Raw genomic sequence first — 17,803 nt, 5'->3', positions numbered from 1 at the left:
CACTCCGCCTCATGTGACCACGATCATGTGACGGGGTTTGAAAAGCTGCGTTTGCGTTGTTTCCGGAACTAGATCAAATTGATTTTCACACTGCATTTTCTACGATCAAGAGAAAACAAGATATTGATTATTTCTAGAGTAATCAGTAAATAGAGGGTAGGCTTAGTTCAATGTAGAATATGTCAATAATGTCAAACAAACACTTTGACGGGAGTGTTTGACACAAGCTTTATAGAGCTGATGCTATATTTTCTTAGAAAATGAACTCTGCAATTTACTGCAACTGAAAAGATTGTGTTTATGATTTGTAACTTTATGAGACGGATATGGCCGTTGGTCATGATGTGTTAGTTTTGTTGCTGGCGGTAATATGCTGTGTTGGAGAGTGCAAGAAGAGGAATGTTCTTCTTATTATCGGTAAGACTCACTGTTTGCTTTGGGTTATATTAACTGCAGTTGTTTTCATCAAAGATCCGTGTTGTCACTGCGTGTCACTTATCAATGAGTTCGATCAGATGTATTTGTGAGTTTTTGACATCAGTTCTTCTACTTAGCTACTAGGTCAACACACTTCATCTCTTCCCCCTTCACTCTCTCTCTCCACTCCCCCACTCCCTTCCCCCCTCGCTCTCTCAGCGGACGACGCAGGCTTCGAGACGTCCGTCTATAACAACACCGTGGTCCGTACGCCTCACCTAGCCGCCCTGGGTCGACGCAGCCTGGTGTTCCAGAATGCCTTCACCTCCGTTAGTAGCTGTTCTCCCAGCCGATCCACCATACTGACAGGCCTGCCGCAGGTACAGTGGGGAGAACAAGTATTTGATACACTGACGATTTTGCAGGTTTTCCTACTTACAAAGCATGTAGAGGTCTGTCATTTTTATCATAGGTACACTTCAACTGTGAGAGACGGAATCTAAAAAAAATCCAGAAAATCACATTGTATGATTTTTAAGTAATTAATTTGCATTTTATTGCATGACATAAGTATTTGATCACCTACCAACCAGTAAGAATTCCGGCTCTCACAGACCTGTTAGTTTTTCTTTAAGAAGCCCTCCTGTTCTCCACTCATTACCTGTATTAACTGCACCTGTTTGAACTCGTTACCTGTATAAAAGACACCTGTCCACACACTCAATCAAACAGACTCCAACCTCTCCACAATGGCCAAGACCAGAGAGCTGTGTAAGGACATCAGGGATAAATTGTAGACCTGTACAAGGCTGGGATGGGCTACAGGACAATAGCCAAGCAGCTTGGTGAGAAGGCAACAACTGTTGGCACAATTATTAGAAAATGGAAGAAGTTCAAGATGACGGTCAATCACCCTCGGTCTGGGGCTCCATGCAAGATCTCACCTCGTGGGGCATCAATGATCATGAGGAATGTGAGGGATCAGCCCAGAACTACACGGCAGGACCTGGTCAATGACCTGAAGAGAGCTGGGACCACAGTCTCAAAGAAAACCATTAGTAACACACTACGCCGTCATGGATTAAAATCCTGCAGCGCACGCAAGGTCCCCCTGCTCAAGCCAGCGCATGTCCAGGCCCGTCTGAAGTTTGCCAATGACCATCTGGATGATCCAGAGGAGGAATGGGAGAAGGTCATGTGGTCTGATGAGACAAAAATAGAGCTTTTTGCTCTAAACTCCACTCGCCGTGTTTGGAGGAATAGAAGGATGAGTACAACCCCAAGAACACCATCCCAACCGTGAAGCATGGAGGTGGAAACATCATTCTTTGGGGATGCTTTTCTGCAAAGGGGACAGGACGACTGCACCGTATTGAGGGGAGGATGGATGGGGCCATGTATCGCGAGATCTTGACCAACAACCTCCTTCCCTCAGTAAGAGCATTGAAGATGGGTCGTGGCTGGGTCTTCCAGCATGACAACGACACGAAGCACACAGCCAGGGCAACTAAGGAGTGGCTCCGTAAGAAGCATCTCAAGGTCCTGGAGTGGCCTAGCCAGTCTCCAGACCTGAACCCAATAGAAAATCTTTGGAGGGAGCCGAAAGTCCGTATTGCCCAGCGACAGCCCCGAAACCTGAAGGATCTGGAGAAGGTCTGTATGGAGGAGTGGGCCAAAATCCCTGCTGCAGTGTGTGCAAACCTGGTCAAGAACTACAGGAAACGTATGATCTCTGTAATTGCAAACTAAGGTTTCTGTACCAAATATTCAGTTCTGCTTTTCTGATGTATCAAATACTTATGTCATGCAATAAAATGCAAATTAATTACTTAAAAATCATACAATGTGATTTTCTGGATTTTTGTTTTAGATTCCTTCTCTCACAGTTGAAGTGTACCTATGATAAAAAATTACAGACCTCTACATGCTTTGTAAGTAGGAAAACCTGCAAAATTGTCAGTGTATCAAATACTTGTTCTCCCCACTGTGTGTGTGTGTGTGTGTGTGTGTGTGTGTGTGGACGTGTTTAACTATTCTTGTGGGGACCAGAAGTCCCTACAAGAATAGTAAACAAAGAAAGTAAAAATTGACCAGCTGGGGGTTTAGGGTTAACCCTAGGGGGTTTAGGGTTAAGGTTAGAATTAGTGTTAGGGTTAGAATTAAGTTAAATATTAAGGTTAGGAGCTAGGGTTAGTTGTAGGGTTAGGGTTAGGAGCTAGGTTTAGGTTTAGGATAAAGTTTAGGTTTTTGGGTTAGGGTTAGGGTAAGAGTACGGGTTAGGGAAAATAGGATTTTGAATGGGACTGAATTGTATGTCCCCACAAGGTTAGCTGTACAAGTGTGTGTGTGTGTGTGTGTGTGTGTATAGAGAGAAAAAGCGAGAGAGAGGAAAAAGGGTGTGTGTTCACCTCCTACCTATGGGTCCTGGTCAAAAGTAGTGTACTAAATAACAGGGTGCTCTTTGGTACACACTCCTAATTTTTCTTCATGATGCATACAGCAACATAAAGTGGGTACATCCCAGATGGAACACTATACCCTATACAGTGCACTACTTTTGACCAGAGCCATATAGGGAATATGTTGCCTTCCAGGGCAGGTCTAATATTCATCCATTTTGTTTTCCCGTGTTCCTCGGCCCGCAGCATCAGAATGGTATGTACGGCCTGCACCAGGGAGTCCATCACTTCAACTCGTTTGACGGAGTACAAAGCCTACCTCTACTGCTGGGCCAAGCTAACATACGCACAGGTAGGTAACACACATTCACCCTACACACTCATCATCACACGAACACACCCACCCTTAGCATTGTCAAGACCTTACACACACACACACACACCCAGGTAAATAACACACACTCATCATCACACGTATGCACACACATTCATGACACGTGCGTGCATGTGTGTTTTGATGGATTGTACCAGAGTACCAGTTTCCCTATTCCCCCTCCATACAGGGATAATTGGGAAGAAACACGTAGGCCCTGGCCCTGTCTATCCCTTTGACTTCGCCTACACAGAGGAAAACAACTCTGTACTTCAGGTAGAATTATTAAAGCATTATTTTATATATTGTTTGTTTAGCGTTATTATGCTATTTTAGGATCTTATTATTTTATGACAATCTATGATTGTAAATTGGTGTATAATTAATAAACAGTTAATCAGCTCAACCAGTAAATTGTACTACTACTACTGCTACTACTATTACTACTACTACTACTACTATTACTACTACTACTACTGCTACTACTAGGTGGGTCGGAATATCACCCGGATCAAACTACTGGTCAGGAAGTTCTTCCAGACCCAGAGAAAGGAAGAGGAAGAGAGACCATTCTTCTTGTATGTAGCGTTCCATGACACCCACCGCTGTGGACATTCCCAGCCGCAGTACGGAGCGTTCTGTGAGAAGTTTGGGAACGGCCAGAGTGGAATGGGGAGGATTCCAGATTGGAAGCCAGAATACTACACCCCAGACCAAGTCAAGGTAAGGATTTGGTGCTGCTTCTGTTCTACTCTAATCTATTCTAAGACAGTATATCACTTTCCACCTGCTATTTGAGAGTACTATCATTAATTATTTAATTGAATATAATATCATATGTAATATAACACTTACCCAGGTGCCCCACTTCGTCCCAGACACCCCTGTAGCGAGAGCTGATTTGGCTGCCCAGTACACTACAGTTAGCAGACTGGACCAGGGTAAGAAGAGGGAGAACACACACACACCGACATGAACAGAGAGAGGAACAAACACACACACCGACACACACATGCATGCAAGAACACGCAGACGTGTATATATAAAATCTATTTATTACATACCTAATACATGACAAGTAAACTTCTCCGCTGTAGGTATTAGTCTGGTTCTACACCATTAATCCATCCATGGCCGTGTCCGAATACCCACACCAGCGTACTACATACGTAAACTGCATTCTCATTTCGCCGTTTGATCCAGTAGAATTCACTCGTCTTTTCCCGACTCACGTGTTTGACAACAGCTGATAATCAGATAAATTGACACACTGTACCAAAATGAACTAATGCAATCGCTCATCACATGACCCATTCAGAGTTCTGTTTTCTACATTTCACAAACTATACTGAACAAAAATATCAACGCAACATGCAACAATTAGAAATATTTTGTCTGAGTTACAGTTCATATAAGGCCCTAATCTATGGATTTCACATGACTGGGAATACAGATATGCATCTGTTGGTCACATTACCTTAAAAAAAAGGGCCTCAGGAGCTCGTCACGGTATTTCTGTCAAATTGCCATCGATAAAATGCAATTGTGTTCGTTGTCCGTAGCTTATCCCTGCCCATACCATAACCCTACAGCCACCATGGGGCACTCGGTTCACAACGTATCCTCTGTCTTCCATAGGTATTGGTCTGGTGCTGGCTGAGTTGAGGGAGGCTGGTTATGAGAATGACACCTTGGTGATCTACAGCTCTGATAACGGTATCCCTTTCCCCAACGGACGCACCAACCTGTACGGATCAGGCACCGCAGAACCCATGTTGGTGTCATCACCTGAACACAGGGAGAGATGGGGAGGAACCAGCCAGGCCTACGTCAGCCTACTGGGTGAGAGGCAGGGAGAGAGGGGGAGCAGGAGGGAGGGACCAGCCAGGCCTACGTCAGTCTACTGGGTGGGAGGGAGAGAGAGACCAGCCAGGCCTACGTCAGTCTACTGGGTGAGAGGGAGAGAGGGTGGAGCAGGAGGGAGGGACCAGCCAGGCCTACGTCAGTCTACTGGGTGAGAGGGAGGGAGGGACGGACGGACCAGCCAGGCCTGCGTCAGCCTACTGGGTGAGAGGGAGGGAACCTACCTATTTTGGTGTCAGCTTCTGAACACAGAGAAAGATGGGGGCAGAGCAGCCAGGCCTACGTCAGGTTGAGAGAATGATGGTTGGAGGGAGGGAGAGAGAATGATGGTTGGAGGGAGGGAGAGAGAATGATGGTTGGAGGGAAGGAGAGAGAATGATGGTTGGAGGGAGAGAGAGAGAATGATGGGTGGAGGGAGAGAGAGAGGAAAAGGGAGGAGGGAAGAAGGTATTGGTGGATTGACTGATAATAGCTGGGGAGAATTAATTAAGGGATGTGTGGATGTATTTCTTGATGCATGTGTGTAATACCACTGTTTTACCGTTAGGGGGAGACATAACTACCCTTCTACAGTATATGTTAGGGAGATCACCTCAAGGATAGGAGGAAGGAAGGATTTTAAAAGTAATTTAACCACTGTGTTTAAATCTCAATTTGCCTTTCCACGATTCCTCACATCCTCTCTCTCCTCGCCACTTTCTCAAAGCCCATTGGTGGAGAAGATCAGAGGGGTAAAACCTTGGATGTTCTCCTCCAATGTGCTTTAAGGAAGCAAGGATATTGGATGTTAGGAGTCACAGGAAGACAAATTGTGATAGAACCTAACCATCGCTCTCCCTCCCTCCCTCCAGACATCACCCCCACCTTACTGGACTGGTTCTCCATCCCGTACCCCTCATACTGCCTCCCGGGCACCCCCACCACCCCTGTCAGCCTCACAGGCCGCTCCCTCCTCCCTGCCCTCATCGCTGAACCCTCACCCGCCGCCTGGCACACCGTCTACGCCAGGTAAAACCCTCACCCGCCGCCTGGCACACCGTCTACGCCAGGTAAAACGCTCACCCGCTGCCTGGCACACCGTCTATGCCAGGTAAAACCCTCACCCGCTGTCTGGCACACCGTCTACGCCAGGTAAAACCCTCACCCGCTGCCTGGCACACCGTCTACGCCAGGTAAAACCCTCAGCCGCTGCCTGGCACACCGTCTACGCCAGGTAAAACCCTCCGTCTGGCACACCGTCTACGCCAGGTAAAACCCTCACCCTCCGCCTGGCACACTGTCTATGCCAGGTAAAACCCTCACTCGACGCCTGGCACACCGTCTACGCCAGGTAAAACCCTCACCCTCCGCCTGGCACACTGTCTATGCCAGGTAAAACCCTCACTCGACGCCTGGCACACCGTCTACGCCAGGTAAAACCCTCACCCTCCGCCTGGCACACTGTCTATGCCAGGTAAAACCCTCACTTGACGCCTGGCACGCCGTCTATGCCAGGTAAAACCCTCACCCTCCGCCTGGCACACTGTCTATGCCAGGTAAAACCCTCACTTGACGCCTGGCACACCGTCTACGCCAGGTAAAACCCTCACCCGCCGCCTGGCACACCGTCTACGCCAGGTAAAACCCTCACCCGCTGCCTGGCACACCGTCTACGCCAGGTAAAACCCTCACCCTCCGCCTGGCACACCGTCTACGCCAGGTAAAACCCTCACCCGCCGCCTGGCACACTGTCTACGCCAGGTAAAACCCTCACCCGCCGCCTGGCACACCGTCTACGCCAGGTAAAACCCTCACCCGCTGCCTGGCACACCGTCTACGCCAGGTAAAACCCTCACCCTCCGCCTGGCACACCGTCTACGCCAGGTAAAACCCTCACCCGCTGCCTGGCACACCGTCTACGCCAGGTAAAACCCTCACCCTCCGCCTGGCACACCGTCTACGCCAGGTAAAACCCTCACCCGCCGCCTGGCACACTGTCTACGCCAGGTAAAACCCTCACCCGCCGCCTGGCACACCGTCTACGCCAGGTAAAACCCTCACCCGCTGCCTGGCACACCGTCTACGCCAGGTAAAACCCTCACCCTCCGCCTGGCACACCGTCTACGCCAGGTAAAACCCTCACCCGCCGCCTGGCACACCGTCTACGCCAGGTAAAACCCTCACCCGCTGCCTGGCACACCGTCTACGCCAGGTAAAACCCTCACCCTCCGCCTGGCACACCGTCTACGCCAGGTAAAACCCTCACCCGCTGCCTGGCACACCATCTACGCCAGGTAAAACCCTCACCCGCCGCCTGGCACACCGTCTATGCCAGGTAAAACCCTCCGTCTGGCACACCGTCTACGCCAGGTAAAACCCTCACCCGCCGCCTGGCACACCGTCTACGCCAGGTAAAACCCTCACCCGCCGCCTGGCACACCGTCTATGCCAGGTAAAACCCTCCGTCTGGCACACCATCTACGCCAGGTAAAACCCTCACCCGCTGCCTGGCACACCATCTACGCCAGGTAAAACCCTCACCCGCCGCCTGGCACACCATCTACGCCAGGTAAAACCCTCACCCGCTGCCTGGCACACCATCTACGCCAGGTAAAACCCTCACCCTCCGCCTGGCACACCGTCTACGCCAGGTAAAACCCTCACCCTCCGCCTGGCACACCGTCTACGCCAGGTAAAACCCTCACCCGCCGCCTGGCACACCGTCTACGCCAGGTAAAACCCTCACCCTCCGCCTGGCACACCATCTATGCCAGGTAAAACCCTCACCCGCCGCCTGGCACACCGTCTACGCCAGGTAAAACCCTCACCCTCCGCCTGGCACACCGTCTACGCCAGGTAAAACCCTCACCCGCCGCCTGGCACACCGTCTACGCCAGGTAAAACCCTCACCCACTGCCTGGCACACCGTCTACACCAGGTAAAACCCTCACCCTCCGCCTGGCACACCATCTATGCCAGGTAAAACCCTCACCCTCCGCCTGGCACACCGTCTACGCCAGGTAAAACCCTCACCCTCCGCCTGGCACACCGCCAGGTACAAAGGAAGGAAGGCACGGTGTGTTAGATGTTGGTGTTATAACCAGTAAACCACTGAGACTATATATAGGGTGGTTTCCCAGACACTGATTACACCTACTGTAGTCCTGCACTTAACAGCATGTTCCATGCAGATTCTCTATTGAGAATGATTTTTAGTTCAGGACTAGTTAGAATCTGTGTCTGGGAAACTGGCCCATAGTGTGACTTTCTTTATTTGTGTGCATTAGGTAACACTTTACATTACAGGGTCCTTATTACTGTTTAATTATTATTTCAGTCTAACAAGTATTGTAATTACGCATTACTACACTGTACTTTGGATTATTGCTTTATTTATGTCTTCTTTGTTCTTCCACATTGTCTACGGCAGCCAGTCCCTCCATGAGGTGACCATGTACTACCCTATCCGCTCCATCCACCAGGGGGCGTACCGCCTGCTCCACAACCTCCACTACCGCATGCCCTTCCCCATAGACCAGGACTTCTATGTCTCTCCCACCTTCCAGGACCTGTTGAATAACACCCTGGCCGGACAGCCCACAGGCTGGTTCAAGACTCTGCAACAATACTACTACAGGTACTGGTATAATACTATTATATACACTATTATACTATATTATATAGTATTATATTATACTATATTATATATCTGAATAACACCCTAGCCGGGCGGCCCACAGGTTGGTTCAAGACCCTGCAACAATACTACTACAGGTACTGGTATAATACTATTATATACACTATTATACTATATTATATAGTATTATATTATACTATATTATATATCTGAATAACACCCTGGCGGGGCGGCCCACAGGCTGGTTCAAGACCCTGCAACAATACTACTACAGGTACTGTTATAATACTATTATATACACTATTATACTATATTATATACTATTATATTATACACTATTATACTATATTATACAGTATATTATACACTATTATACTATATTATATACTATTATATTACACACTATTATACTATATTATGTATCTGAACAACACCCTGGCCAGGCTGACCACAAACTGGTTCAAGACCCTGCAACAATACTACAGGTACTTTTTGAAGGAGATCCCTTTATGTATCTAAGTTTAGAGAGGACAGATGTAATTACAGATAGGGAGATAGACATAGAGAGGGGTGTAGAAACCCCAGAGAACCCCCGTCGCTGCGGTGGCGTTTGTGGTTCGGAGTGAGGAGCTTAGACCGATACAACAAACACTATTATACTAGACTATAAACCGGGTACTTTGGGTCCAGGATGCTGATTGGCTGAAACAACAATTCAGTTGTATGTACAGTGCATTCGGAAAGTATTCAGACCCCTTCACTTTTTCCACATTTGGTTACGTTACAGCCTTATTCTAAAATGGATTAAATTGTTTTTTCTCTCATCAATCTACACACAATAACCCATGATGGTAAAGCAAAAACAGGTTTTTAGAAATGATTTGAATAAAAAACTGATATCACATTTACATAAGTATTCAGACCCTTTACTCATTGGGGCCTGATTGGTGGAGTGCTGCAGAGATGGTTGCCCTTCTGGAAGTTTCTCCCATCTCCACAGAGGAACTCTGGAGCTCTGTCAGAGTGACCATTGGGTTCTTGGTCACCTCCCTGACTTAGGCCCTTCTCCCCGATTGCTCAGTTTGGCCAGGCAGCCAGCTCTAGGAAGAGTCTTGGTGGTTCCAAACTTCTTTAATTTAAGAATGATGGATGCCACTGTGTTCTTGGCGACATCAATGCTGCATAAATGTTTTGGTACCCTTCCCTAGATCTGTGCCTCGACATAATCCTGTTTCGAAGCTCTACGGACAATTCCTTCAACCTCATGGCTTGGTTTTTGCTATGACATGCACTGTCAACTGTGGGACCTTATATAGACAGGTGTGTGCCTTTCCAAATCATGTCCAATCAATAGAATTTACCACAGGTGGACTCCAATCAGGTTGGAGAAACATCTCAAGGATGATCAATGGAAACAGAAAGGCCCGGAGCTCAATTTTGAGTCTCATAGAAAAGGGTCTGAATAATTATGTAAATAAGGTATCTGTTTTTTATTTGTAATAAATTTGCTAACATTTCTAAAAACCTGTTTTCACCTTGTCATTATGGGGTGTTGTGTGTAGATTGAGGATTTTTCTTTATTTAATCCTTTTCTATTGATGTTGGTAACCAGTTTATAACAGCAATAAGGCGCCTCAGGGGGGTTGTGGGATTTGTCAATAGACCACACACCTTTGGGCCTTTATAGTATTTGCTTAATTATTCTCTATTATGTAGCGGTACTACTGTTGTACTATCTTCATTACCATAGGAATTAAACTGTACAATATAAAAACTATACAATATATAAAGCATCGGAGTCTATAATCAATATAAAAACTATACAATATAAAGCATCGGAGTCTATAAATAATATAAAAACTATACAATATAAAGCATAGGATTCTATAAACAATATAAAAACTATACAATATAAAGCATCAGAGTCTATATACAATATAAAAACTATACAATATAAAGCATCGGAGTCTATAATCAATATAAAAACTATACAATATAAAGCATCGGAGTCTATAAACAATATAAAAACTATACAATATAAAGCATTGGAGTCTATATACAATATAAAAACTATACAATATAAAGCATCAGAGTCTATAAACAATATAAAAGCTATACAATATAAAGCATTGGAGTCTATATACAATATAAAATAAAGGGTTCTATATCTATGATACTACTACCATAGGTATATAATTGATAGAATGGGCTTGGAACCTCTAACCCTGGCAAAACATCTTTCTATGACTACTACAGGGACCGCTGGGAGCTTTTTGACTTGGGGTCGGACCCAGAGGAGACTGTGAACCTGGCTGGGGACCCGGCTCTCGCCCCGGTCCTGGAGAGCCTCAGGGACAGGTTAGTATTACTGTTCTATAGTATAGTATTCTATTGTATATCGATATTAAGTAGGGTTGCGAAAATCCGGTAACTTTCCCAAAATTCCCAGGTTTTCCAGAAATCCGGGTTGGAAGATTCCCAAAATCAGAATGGAATAAGCAAGAAATATGGAATCCTTCAAACAACATTTCAGGAAAACTTGGGAATTTCGAGGAAGCCAAACCATTTTCCCCTTGGGGGTATTTCTTATGTTATATCTTATGTTATTTGTTATGTTATTTATTTCCTAATGTTATGTTGCCAGGCTGCTGAAGTGGCAGTGGGACACTGGGGATCCGTGGGTCTGTGGACCAGACGCTGTGCTGGAGGACAAACTGGAACCACACTGTCGACCGCTCTACAACGGACTCTGACCGCAGCTAGACCACAACTAGACCCCAACTAGACCCCAACTGGACCACAACTAGACCACAACTAGACCACAACTAGACCACAGCTAGACCACAACTGGACCCTGGTTGATCCACAATCAATCATGTTTATTTTATAAAGCCCTTTTAACATCAGCAGTAGTCACAATGTGCTTCCTAGTTAGCCGGCCTGAACCTCCACAGAGCAATCGATGCAGAAGAAGAATCCCAGTGGCCAGGAACATCTACCAAGAAAGAAGGAATCTAGGAAGTAAGATGGAGAGGAATCCGGCTCCTACGATGGCCCATCCTTTTCTGGCTGTAACAGGTAGAGGTTAGAGGTTAAGAGTACATGTGGCCATTAAAGGGGTACTTGGGGATTTTGTGCAGCCACAACTGTCTTTATTTGAATGCGAGTTATAACCCACGAGTTATGACTATAGGGCCAGGAGTTTTGGCCAGAAACCACCTCGTGACCTGAACAGGAAGAACTATGGGTTATGATTATGATGACCATCTATGGCTGAAAAACAAAAAACAAAATGTGGTATAGCTTCAGTGCAAATGTACTGGATTTCATACATTTGCACTGAAAAAAGGCACATGTAGCCTACATATCAATACATACACCCAAACTGTATGATTTCAGTTTAACATCTAGATGTTGAGATTTTATGTATTTTGTAAAATAAAGTATTTTCTTGCTTCTCCTGTTTTATTCTTTATTTCATAATAATGTAATCTGTATTTAAGTTCTTAAAAGCTGATATAGTTATATGAACTAGTTGGCGCATCACAGTTTAAAGTCTCTTTCTCTTTGATATCAAACTTATATTTGGGGATGTGATGAACGGAACTGTAAGAAGGAAACAGAAATGTTCTGTTTTAATTTACAGACCTTTTTATTCCAAGCAGCTGGCTTGTGTAAATGATTTCTGATGATGAAAACGCATGTGTGATAGGCTACCTAGGCCTAACAGTAAACTGAAAACATATTGTATAGCCCTAGAGGAAAGCTAGGCTTGTTTCTAGGCTATATTATATCAGCCTGTTGCATGTGGATCACACAAGGCGACTACCTTCAGATCCGGCTGAATCACAAGAACCACAGACAATTTGATTAATCGATTCGTTTTAAATCATAGACTGCTCAGTTCCATTAGCGTTATTTGGTCAGATTATTGATGATCAGCTCTCCGATATTGGAGATGGCCTTTGATCAGAACTTTTAAGTTAACTTTTTTTTAATCTAGATTAATGGAGCCTATGAGTAATTATTATTTCCCCATTTGGTCATGTATGGACGACAAGGTGGTATTTTATTAGGATCCCCATTAGCTGTTGCGATAGCTTCAGCTGCTCTTCCTGGGGTCCACACAAAACATGACATAATACAGAACAGTAATAGACAAGAACAGCTCAAGGACAGAACTACATCAATAATTTAAAAAAAGGCACATGTAGCCTACATATCAATACATACACCCAAACTATCAAATAGGGGAGAGGCGTTGTGCCTCGAGGCGTTGCTTTATCTGTTTTTTGAAACCAGGTTTGCTGTTCATTTAAGCAATAAGAGATGGGAGTTCCATTCAATAATGGCTCTATATAATACTGTACGCTTTCTTGAATTTGTTCTGGATTTGGGGACTGTAAAACAAAAGACCCCTGGTGACATGTCTAGTGTGTTAAGTGTGTGTGTCAGAGCTGTGTGTAAATTGAGCCCTCTGATTACAATGAAGAGCAAGACGTGACGCTCTGTTCTGGGCCAGCTGCAGCTTGACCACACGACTGGGCAATAATCAAGAAAATACTAAACTACACTTGCTTTTTGGAGTGAGGCGTCATAAAAGCAGATCATTCTTTATTACGGACAAACCTCTCCCCATCTTTACAACCATTGAATATTTATGTTTTGACCATGACAGTTTAGAATCTAAGGTAACACCAAGTTATTTAGTTCCCTCAACTTGTTCAGCAGCCACACCATTCATTGGTTATATAGGCTGTTATCTAAAAACGGGGATCTTATTTACACTGTTGTGGAGGTACGGCGTTCTACCGAAGGATAAACTAACAAGCTAACTGAAAACGTGTTCTTTTTAGGATAGCGTATAATTTACGAGCACTTGAACACATTTCCTAATCCATTCAGTGGACTGTCTCTCTCTTTCTCTCCCAATTCTGTAAAGTTAAAGCATCTGAAGTTGGACCATTCATGACGAAATTCCAGTCATATGCCAATAAACATAATTTACTTTCTAGTACTCAAGAAACAGATTATGAGGACCGGTGTGATGTCACTATGTCAACCTCCCCCTGCCTCCCCAAACACAGGGGGAAAGAGAAAACGCAAAAATCCGGATTGGATTGTTCATCTGCGTGCGTAAAGATGAATCATTCAAGCCTTCTGATCCAATCGACAGGTCACGATCGTGCCGCGCGCCTATATAAACGGCCACAACATTCGAGAACACCCAACCAACGGAAGGACCGGCCAACAAGAACGTCAGTTGATATTGGTAACCTAGGCTACAGCTCACCAGAGAAGAAGACAAGAACAGAAGAACCAAAAACATCCCGACGACAACCGAACCAACCGTCAAACCAACATTCCATCCAGCTGCGTAAAAAAGCGTCACGAGATGGAGAGGTCTGTTAGATTCGCCGTGGTGTGCGTCGGTATCTCCATGCTTATCTCGTGCCACCCTATCGAGGCGTGGTACAAGCAGTCCACCGGACCGAGCTACCACTCGGTCGGCCGAGCCTCGGGTCTGCTGTCCGGGATCCGGAGGTCCCCGTACATCCGGAGGTCTGAGTCAGAAGAAACGGTGATGGACAGCGGGGAGAATACCGGCACCGAGAACAACTTGGTGACTGACGGTAACCGACAGACCCCCGTGCTCAAAAACATGGTAAGTGTGATTTGGGAGGTAACATCGTTGAATTAAAGTCTAAGGTAGATGGTACCCAAAGAGAGTAGGTTAGGCCCCATTAGGCCTATATATGGTCAAATACAGTACATTTCTTCTTAGATTCTACCTGCACGCAAATTAATGAAGTGAATTGATTACCATTGTTATAATGTATTTTTGGGGGGCAAAGTGCCTTAGTCACATTTAAAAGTTTAAACATCTTTTAAAGGTGAGATTATATCAATTGGAATCGACTAGGAAGTAGCGCGCCAGATATCAGACTACTGCGTAAAAGGCGCTGTTCTTTTTAGCACCAGAGACGCGCAACTTGCCTACTGTCACAAAGGAATTAAAACGTCTTAGCAGTCTTTATGCCCGATTAAATACATTGTAGACTATAGGCTAGACCTACTTGAATAATAGCCTATAAATAGTAACCTGAACGTGACAAAAACAAAACTGAACTAAAACCAAACTTTGACAAGACAAAATGTCTTAGTCGGTCTATATTTCAATGTGACAATAAAAACAAATTATTTTCATTTCTTAAATTTGTATCCATTCGATTTTTCTATATTTCAGCACATTTCCCCCAAACAGGCCTACTTTAATGTGCCACAATTAATGACTGAACATCATTTAACTCGCCGTTTCTCTCGCTCTCAGGCTATCTGTGTGACAGACATCTCTCCCAACCTGAAGAGCTGCGAGCTGCTGCGGGACGGGACGAGTACGTTCCAGTGCAAGGCTGACGTGTTCCTCTCCCTCGACTCGCTGGACTGCCTGGCCGCGTGAGACCAACAAATCCTCCGCCGGCGCCAACAACAACAGTTGACTTTCCGCGAGGCAGATGGGCGAGAACGCAGGCAGCGTGAGCGAAAAAGAAGGACCCGTTGATTGACGATGACATTGAATGTTTCCTCATCATTTATATATATAAAAAAACGGATGTGAATAATGTTTGTTTAATACTAGCGGTGTAAAACAAAAAAAAGACAAAACGAAAAACCCAAGTGCAATGTGTGTTTGTGTGTGAGAGAAAGTTGTTACTAGGCTACAAAGCTCTTTTGTCAACCCCCCCACACTCCCTAATATCCCTATGCCGACCCTCACTCGGCCCCCTCCGTTGTAGGTTACCTGCGTTGCCTAATGTAGGCTATTATTAAATGTTCATAAATCGTTGCCTGCTGAGCAGAACCTGTCAAAGTACTTTTATTTATTTTATTAAAATGAACAAATATTGCTAATTTGATTGGTGTACATTGGTATTTATGCTTGACTGATAGTAGCCTAGGCTACATATTCATTGTGGAAACAAATGAAGGATATGTTCGTTTGGGCAGTAGGACCTAACCTATTTCGAAGCCTCAGCAACAGAAATCACTTATATTTAAGTATCTTCATGCTGACAATGTTTTACACTGAAGCAAATTCTTCTGCAGTCAGTTGCACTATATAGCCTATTCTAAACTGGGTAGTTAGAGCCCTGAATGCTGATTGGCTGAAAGCCATGGTATATCAGACCATATACAATGAGTATGACAAAAAGTACTGTTCTAATTACATTGGTAACCAGTTTATAATGGCAATAAGGCACCTCAGGGGTTTGTGGTATATGGCCAATATACCACGGCTAAGGGCTGTATCAAGGCACTCCGCAGTGTGTCGTGCTTAAGAACAGCCCTTAGCCGTGGTATATTGCATATATACCACACTGCCCTCGGGCCTTATTGCTTAAATCTGCTTTGTTTTCTTCCTAAAAACGACGACACGGCCAGTAAACAAACGACTCCGAAACATTAAAATAATTATTTAATTGGCCTAGCCAATTGATCTGAAGACACCAAGGTCAAGTTATTTCACAATATCGACTGAATCATAATCCAATTCTGTGTCCAAATCTCAACCCAAAAACTCAAGATTAAAATGTTTATAGATGACAGAAGCATATGAAACATAATTTAAATAGTACATAAAAAGGCACTCCCCCCCCCAAGACCCCCGTAAACGGGCACAATTAGGAATGATTCTTATAAATACATAATGGTAAGATTTTATTTCTCATAAATGCTCAGAAAATAGTTTGATAGCAATAGTCTTCCAACAGATACTTGTCTGTTGGGCAAAAATCCCCAAATGAATGACAGAATAAAACATGTAAATTAAGAAAGAGAGAGAAAGGAAGAGGTGTTTGAGAGCGGAAGAGAGAGCAAGAGGGAGGAAAAAAGAGAGAGAGCAGGACACAAGAGTGATGAGATTTACTGCAGTTAAATAAAGCCAGTTTTCTGTGATCTCGGTCCCATTAAGGAGTGATAGGCATTGATGGATGGGAGGAAAATACACAGTCTATATGCATGAGTGAACCCCTTAACACACACACACACACACAGTATGGATGAGTGAACCCCTTACCTCACACACACAGCCTGTATGGATGAGTGACCCATAACTCCACACCTCAACACGCAGTACCACACTGCCCGCGCATCTAATGGACAAACGGTAAATCCTCACTCCTGCCTGCCTGCCCACACGCACTAAGCTGAATGAGCATTTAGCCGGATGACTGTAACCGAGCAACCAAAGCTGAGAGGAAGCCTATCATTACCATCTACAATGTCCCTCCAATGAGCTGCTAAGGCAGCTCTGGTATGAATAAGAAATATAACAAGTATGTTAACAATTAAATGTTGACGTTGTATTATTCATATTCTGATTAGGGTTGCATAACAACAACAATAACACAAATAAATATGTACCATAGTCCATGATTGTTCACAAAAACAAGGAGAGGGAAGTGAAATGTTCTCCAAAGGACCTCCTCCTCGTTCCAAAAAGTCATGTAAACAGTTCCAGAGGAACTGAACAGGGTCTTTCATTAGGAAGTCGACTTAAAAACGGGTTTCTTCCGGAAACGGACAACGGAGTAGGGTGACGTAGCCCCTAGTCACTGATCTTGGGTCGGTTTTCCATTTCCACCGCTAACGGTTAAAGCAGCAATCAGCAGTTGAAACAATAACAAAGCGTACTCCCCGTCTGTTTTGGTAAAAAGCTGAGGGACGGGGCTGGAGAGTTGTAACCGCTCTCAAATGCATAGCTAGAGCTATGGATGCAAAGACTGTCAATCCATGATATCAACATTCTAGTTTTAACCATGTTGAGGCTATTTGTTTACATTTACGTTGTTTACAAACGTTGGAGTAAAACAAGCTTATATTTTTAATTAAGCTCATGAGGCATTTATAAGTTACATTCTTCAAGAATCAATGGGCCAGTTGCTAAGTCCAAAAATGTACGTAGCAACTGCTGATTGACCCTTTAAGGTTATGATTTGGTGAGGGGAAGCTGAGTCTAGCACTGTACCGAGGGAAACTTCCCCCCCAGAGCCCAGAAGCCAACCAGCACCATCAGAACTGTTAGAACTCATAGGAACGCTTAGAACCAATCAAAGCAGAGAGACGGCCTCTAGG

At 44.8% G+C, this 17,803-nt stretch overlaps 3 protein-coding genes across 9 annotated transcripts in view; 2 read left to right on the top strand and 1 right to left on the bottom strand.

Moving 5' to 3' along the window:
- Positions 1-10: 10 nt before the first annotated feature.
- Positions 11-12,125, top strand: sgsh (N-sulfoglucosamine sulfohydrolase (sulfamidase)). 7 transcript variants are annotated; one of them, XR_011673495.1, is made up of 13 exons: positions 11-417; positions 637-797; positions 3,063-3,168; positions 3,380-3,465; positions 3,679-3,912; positions 4,049-4,130; positions 4,828-5,031; positions 5,904-6,060; positions 8,462-8,668; positions 8,772-8,805; positions 8,909-8,942; positions 10,925-11,026; positions 11,118-12,125. XR_011673495.1 is itself a non-coding variant. In XM_071389747.1 (11 exons), the coding sequence occupies exons 1-11, from the start codon at positions 327-329 to the stop codon at positions 11,164-11,166; spliced, it is 1,479 nt and encodes a 492-aa protein (XP_071245848.1). In that variant the 5' UTR covers positions 13-326; the 3' UTR covers positions 11,167-12,125. The 7 variants fall into 7 exon arrangements, 3 of the variants coding, with proteins under 3 accessions (XP_071245848.1, XP_071245847.1, XP_071245846.1); XR_011673494.1 differs by having other exon boundaries at positions 12-417; positions 11,313-12,125; XR_011673497.1 differs by lacking the exon at positions 8,909-8,942 and having other exon boundaries at positions 12-417.
- A 1,675-nt stretch (positions 12,126-13,800) lies between these two features.
- npb (neuropeptide B) lies at positions 13,801-15,585 on the top strand. The gene is made up of 2 exons (XM_071389741.1): positions 13,801-14,333; positions 15,000-15,585. Exons 1-2 carry the CDS (start codon positions 14,064-14,066, stop codon positions 15,126-15,128), a joined length of 399 nt encoding a protein of 132 aa, XP_071245842.1. The 5' UTR covers positions 13,801-14,063; the 3' UTR covers positions 15,129-15,585.
- Positions 15,586-16,127: 542 nt separating this feature from the next.
- The window catches only part of gnav1 (guanine nucleotide binding protein (G protein) alpha v1), a 38,228-nt gene continuing 36,552 nt past the window's right edge, over positions 16,128-17,803 (bottom strand). Inside the window, exon 9 of the mRNA XM_071389740.1 lies at positions 16,128-17,803. This exon is cut by the window's right edge and continues 166 nt beyond it. Coding sequence (XP_071245841.1) covers positions 17,779-17,803 — 25 coding nt within the window. The 3' untranslated portion in view covers positions 16,128-17,778.

The sequence above is a fragment of the Salvelinus alpinus genome, chromosome 2 (assembly GCF_045679555.1).
Source record: "Salvelinus alpinus chromosome 2, SLU_Salpinus.1, whole genome shotgun sequence".
Lineage (NCBI taxonomy): Eukaryota > Metazoa > Chordata > Actinopteri > Salmoniformes > Salmonidae > Salvelinus > Salvelinus alpinus.
This window is presented reverse-complemented; position numbering and strand designations above follow the sequence as displayed.

Bases quoted from the DNA above. Each gene is read 5' to 3' on its own strand.
- sgsh (XM_071389745.1), top strand. From the start codon at position 327: ATGGCCGTTGGTCATGATGTGTTAGTTTTGTTGCTGGCGGTAATATGC. The intron at 5,032-5,903 runs GTGAGAGGCAGG...CCCTCCCTCCAG, and splicing joins GGCCTACGTCAGCCTACTGG to ACATCACCCCCACCTTACTG. The intron at 11,027-11,312 runs GTTAGTATTACT...TTATGTTGCCAG, and splicing joins CTGGAGAGCCTCAGGGACAG to GCTGCTGAAGTGGCAGTGGG.
- npb (XM_071389741.1), top strand. From the start codon at position 14,064: ATGGAGAGGTCTGTTAGATTCGCCGTGGTGTGCGTCGGTATCTCCATG. The intron at 14,334-14,999 runs GTAAGTGTGATT...TCTCGCTCTCAG, and splicing joins CCCCCGTGCTCAAAAACATG to GCTATCTGTGTGACAGACAT.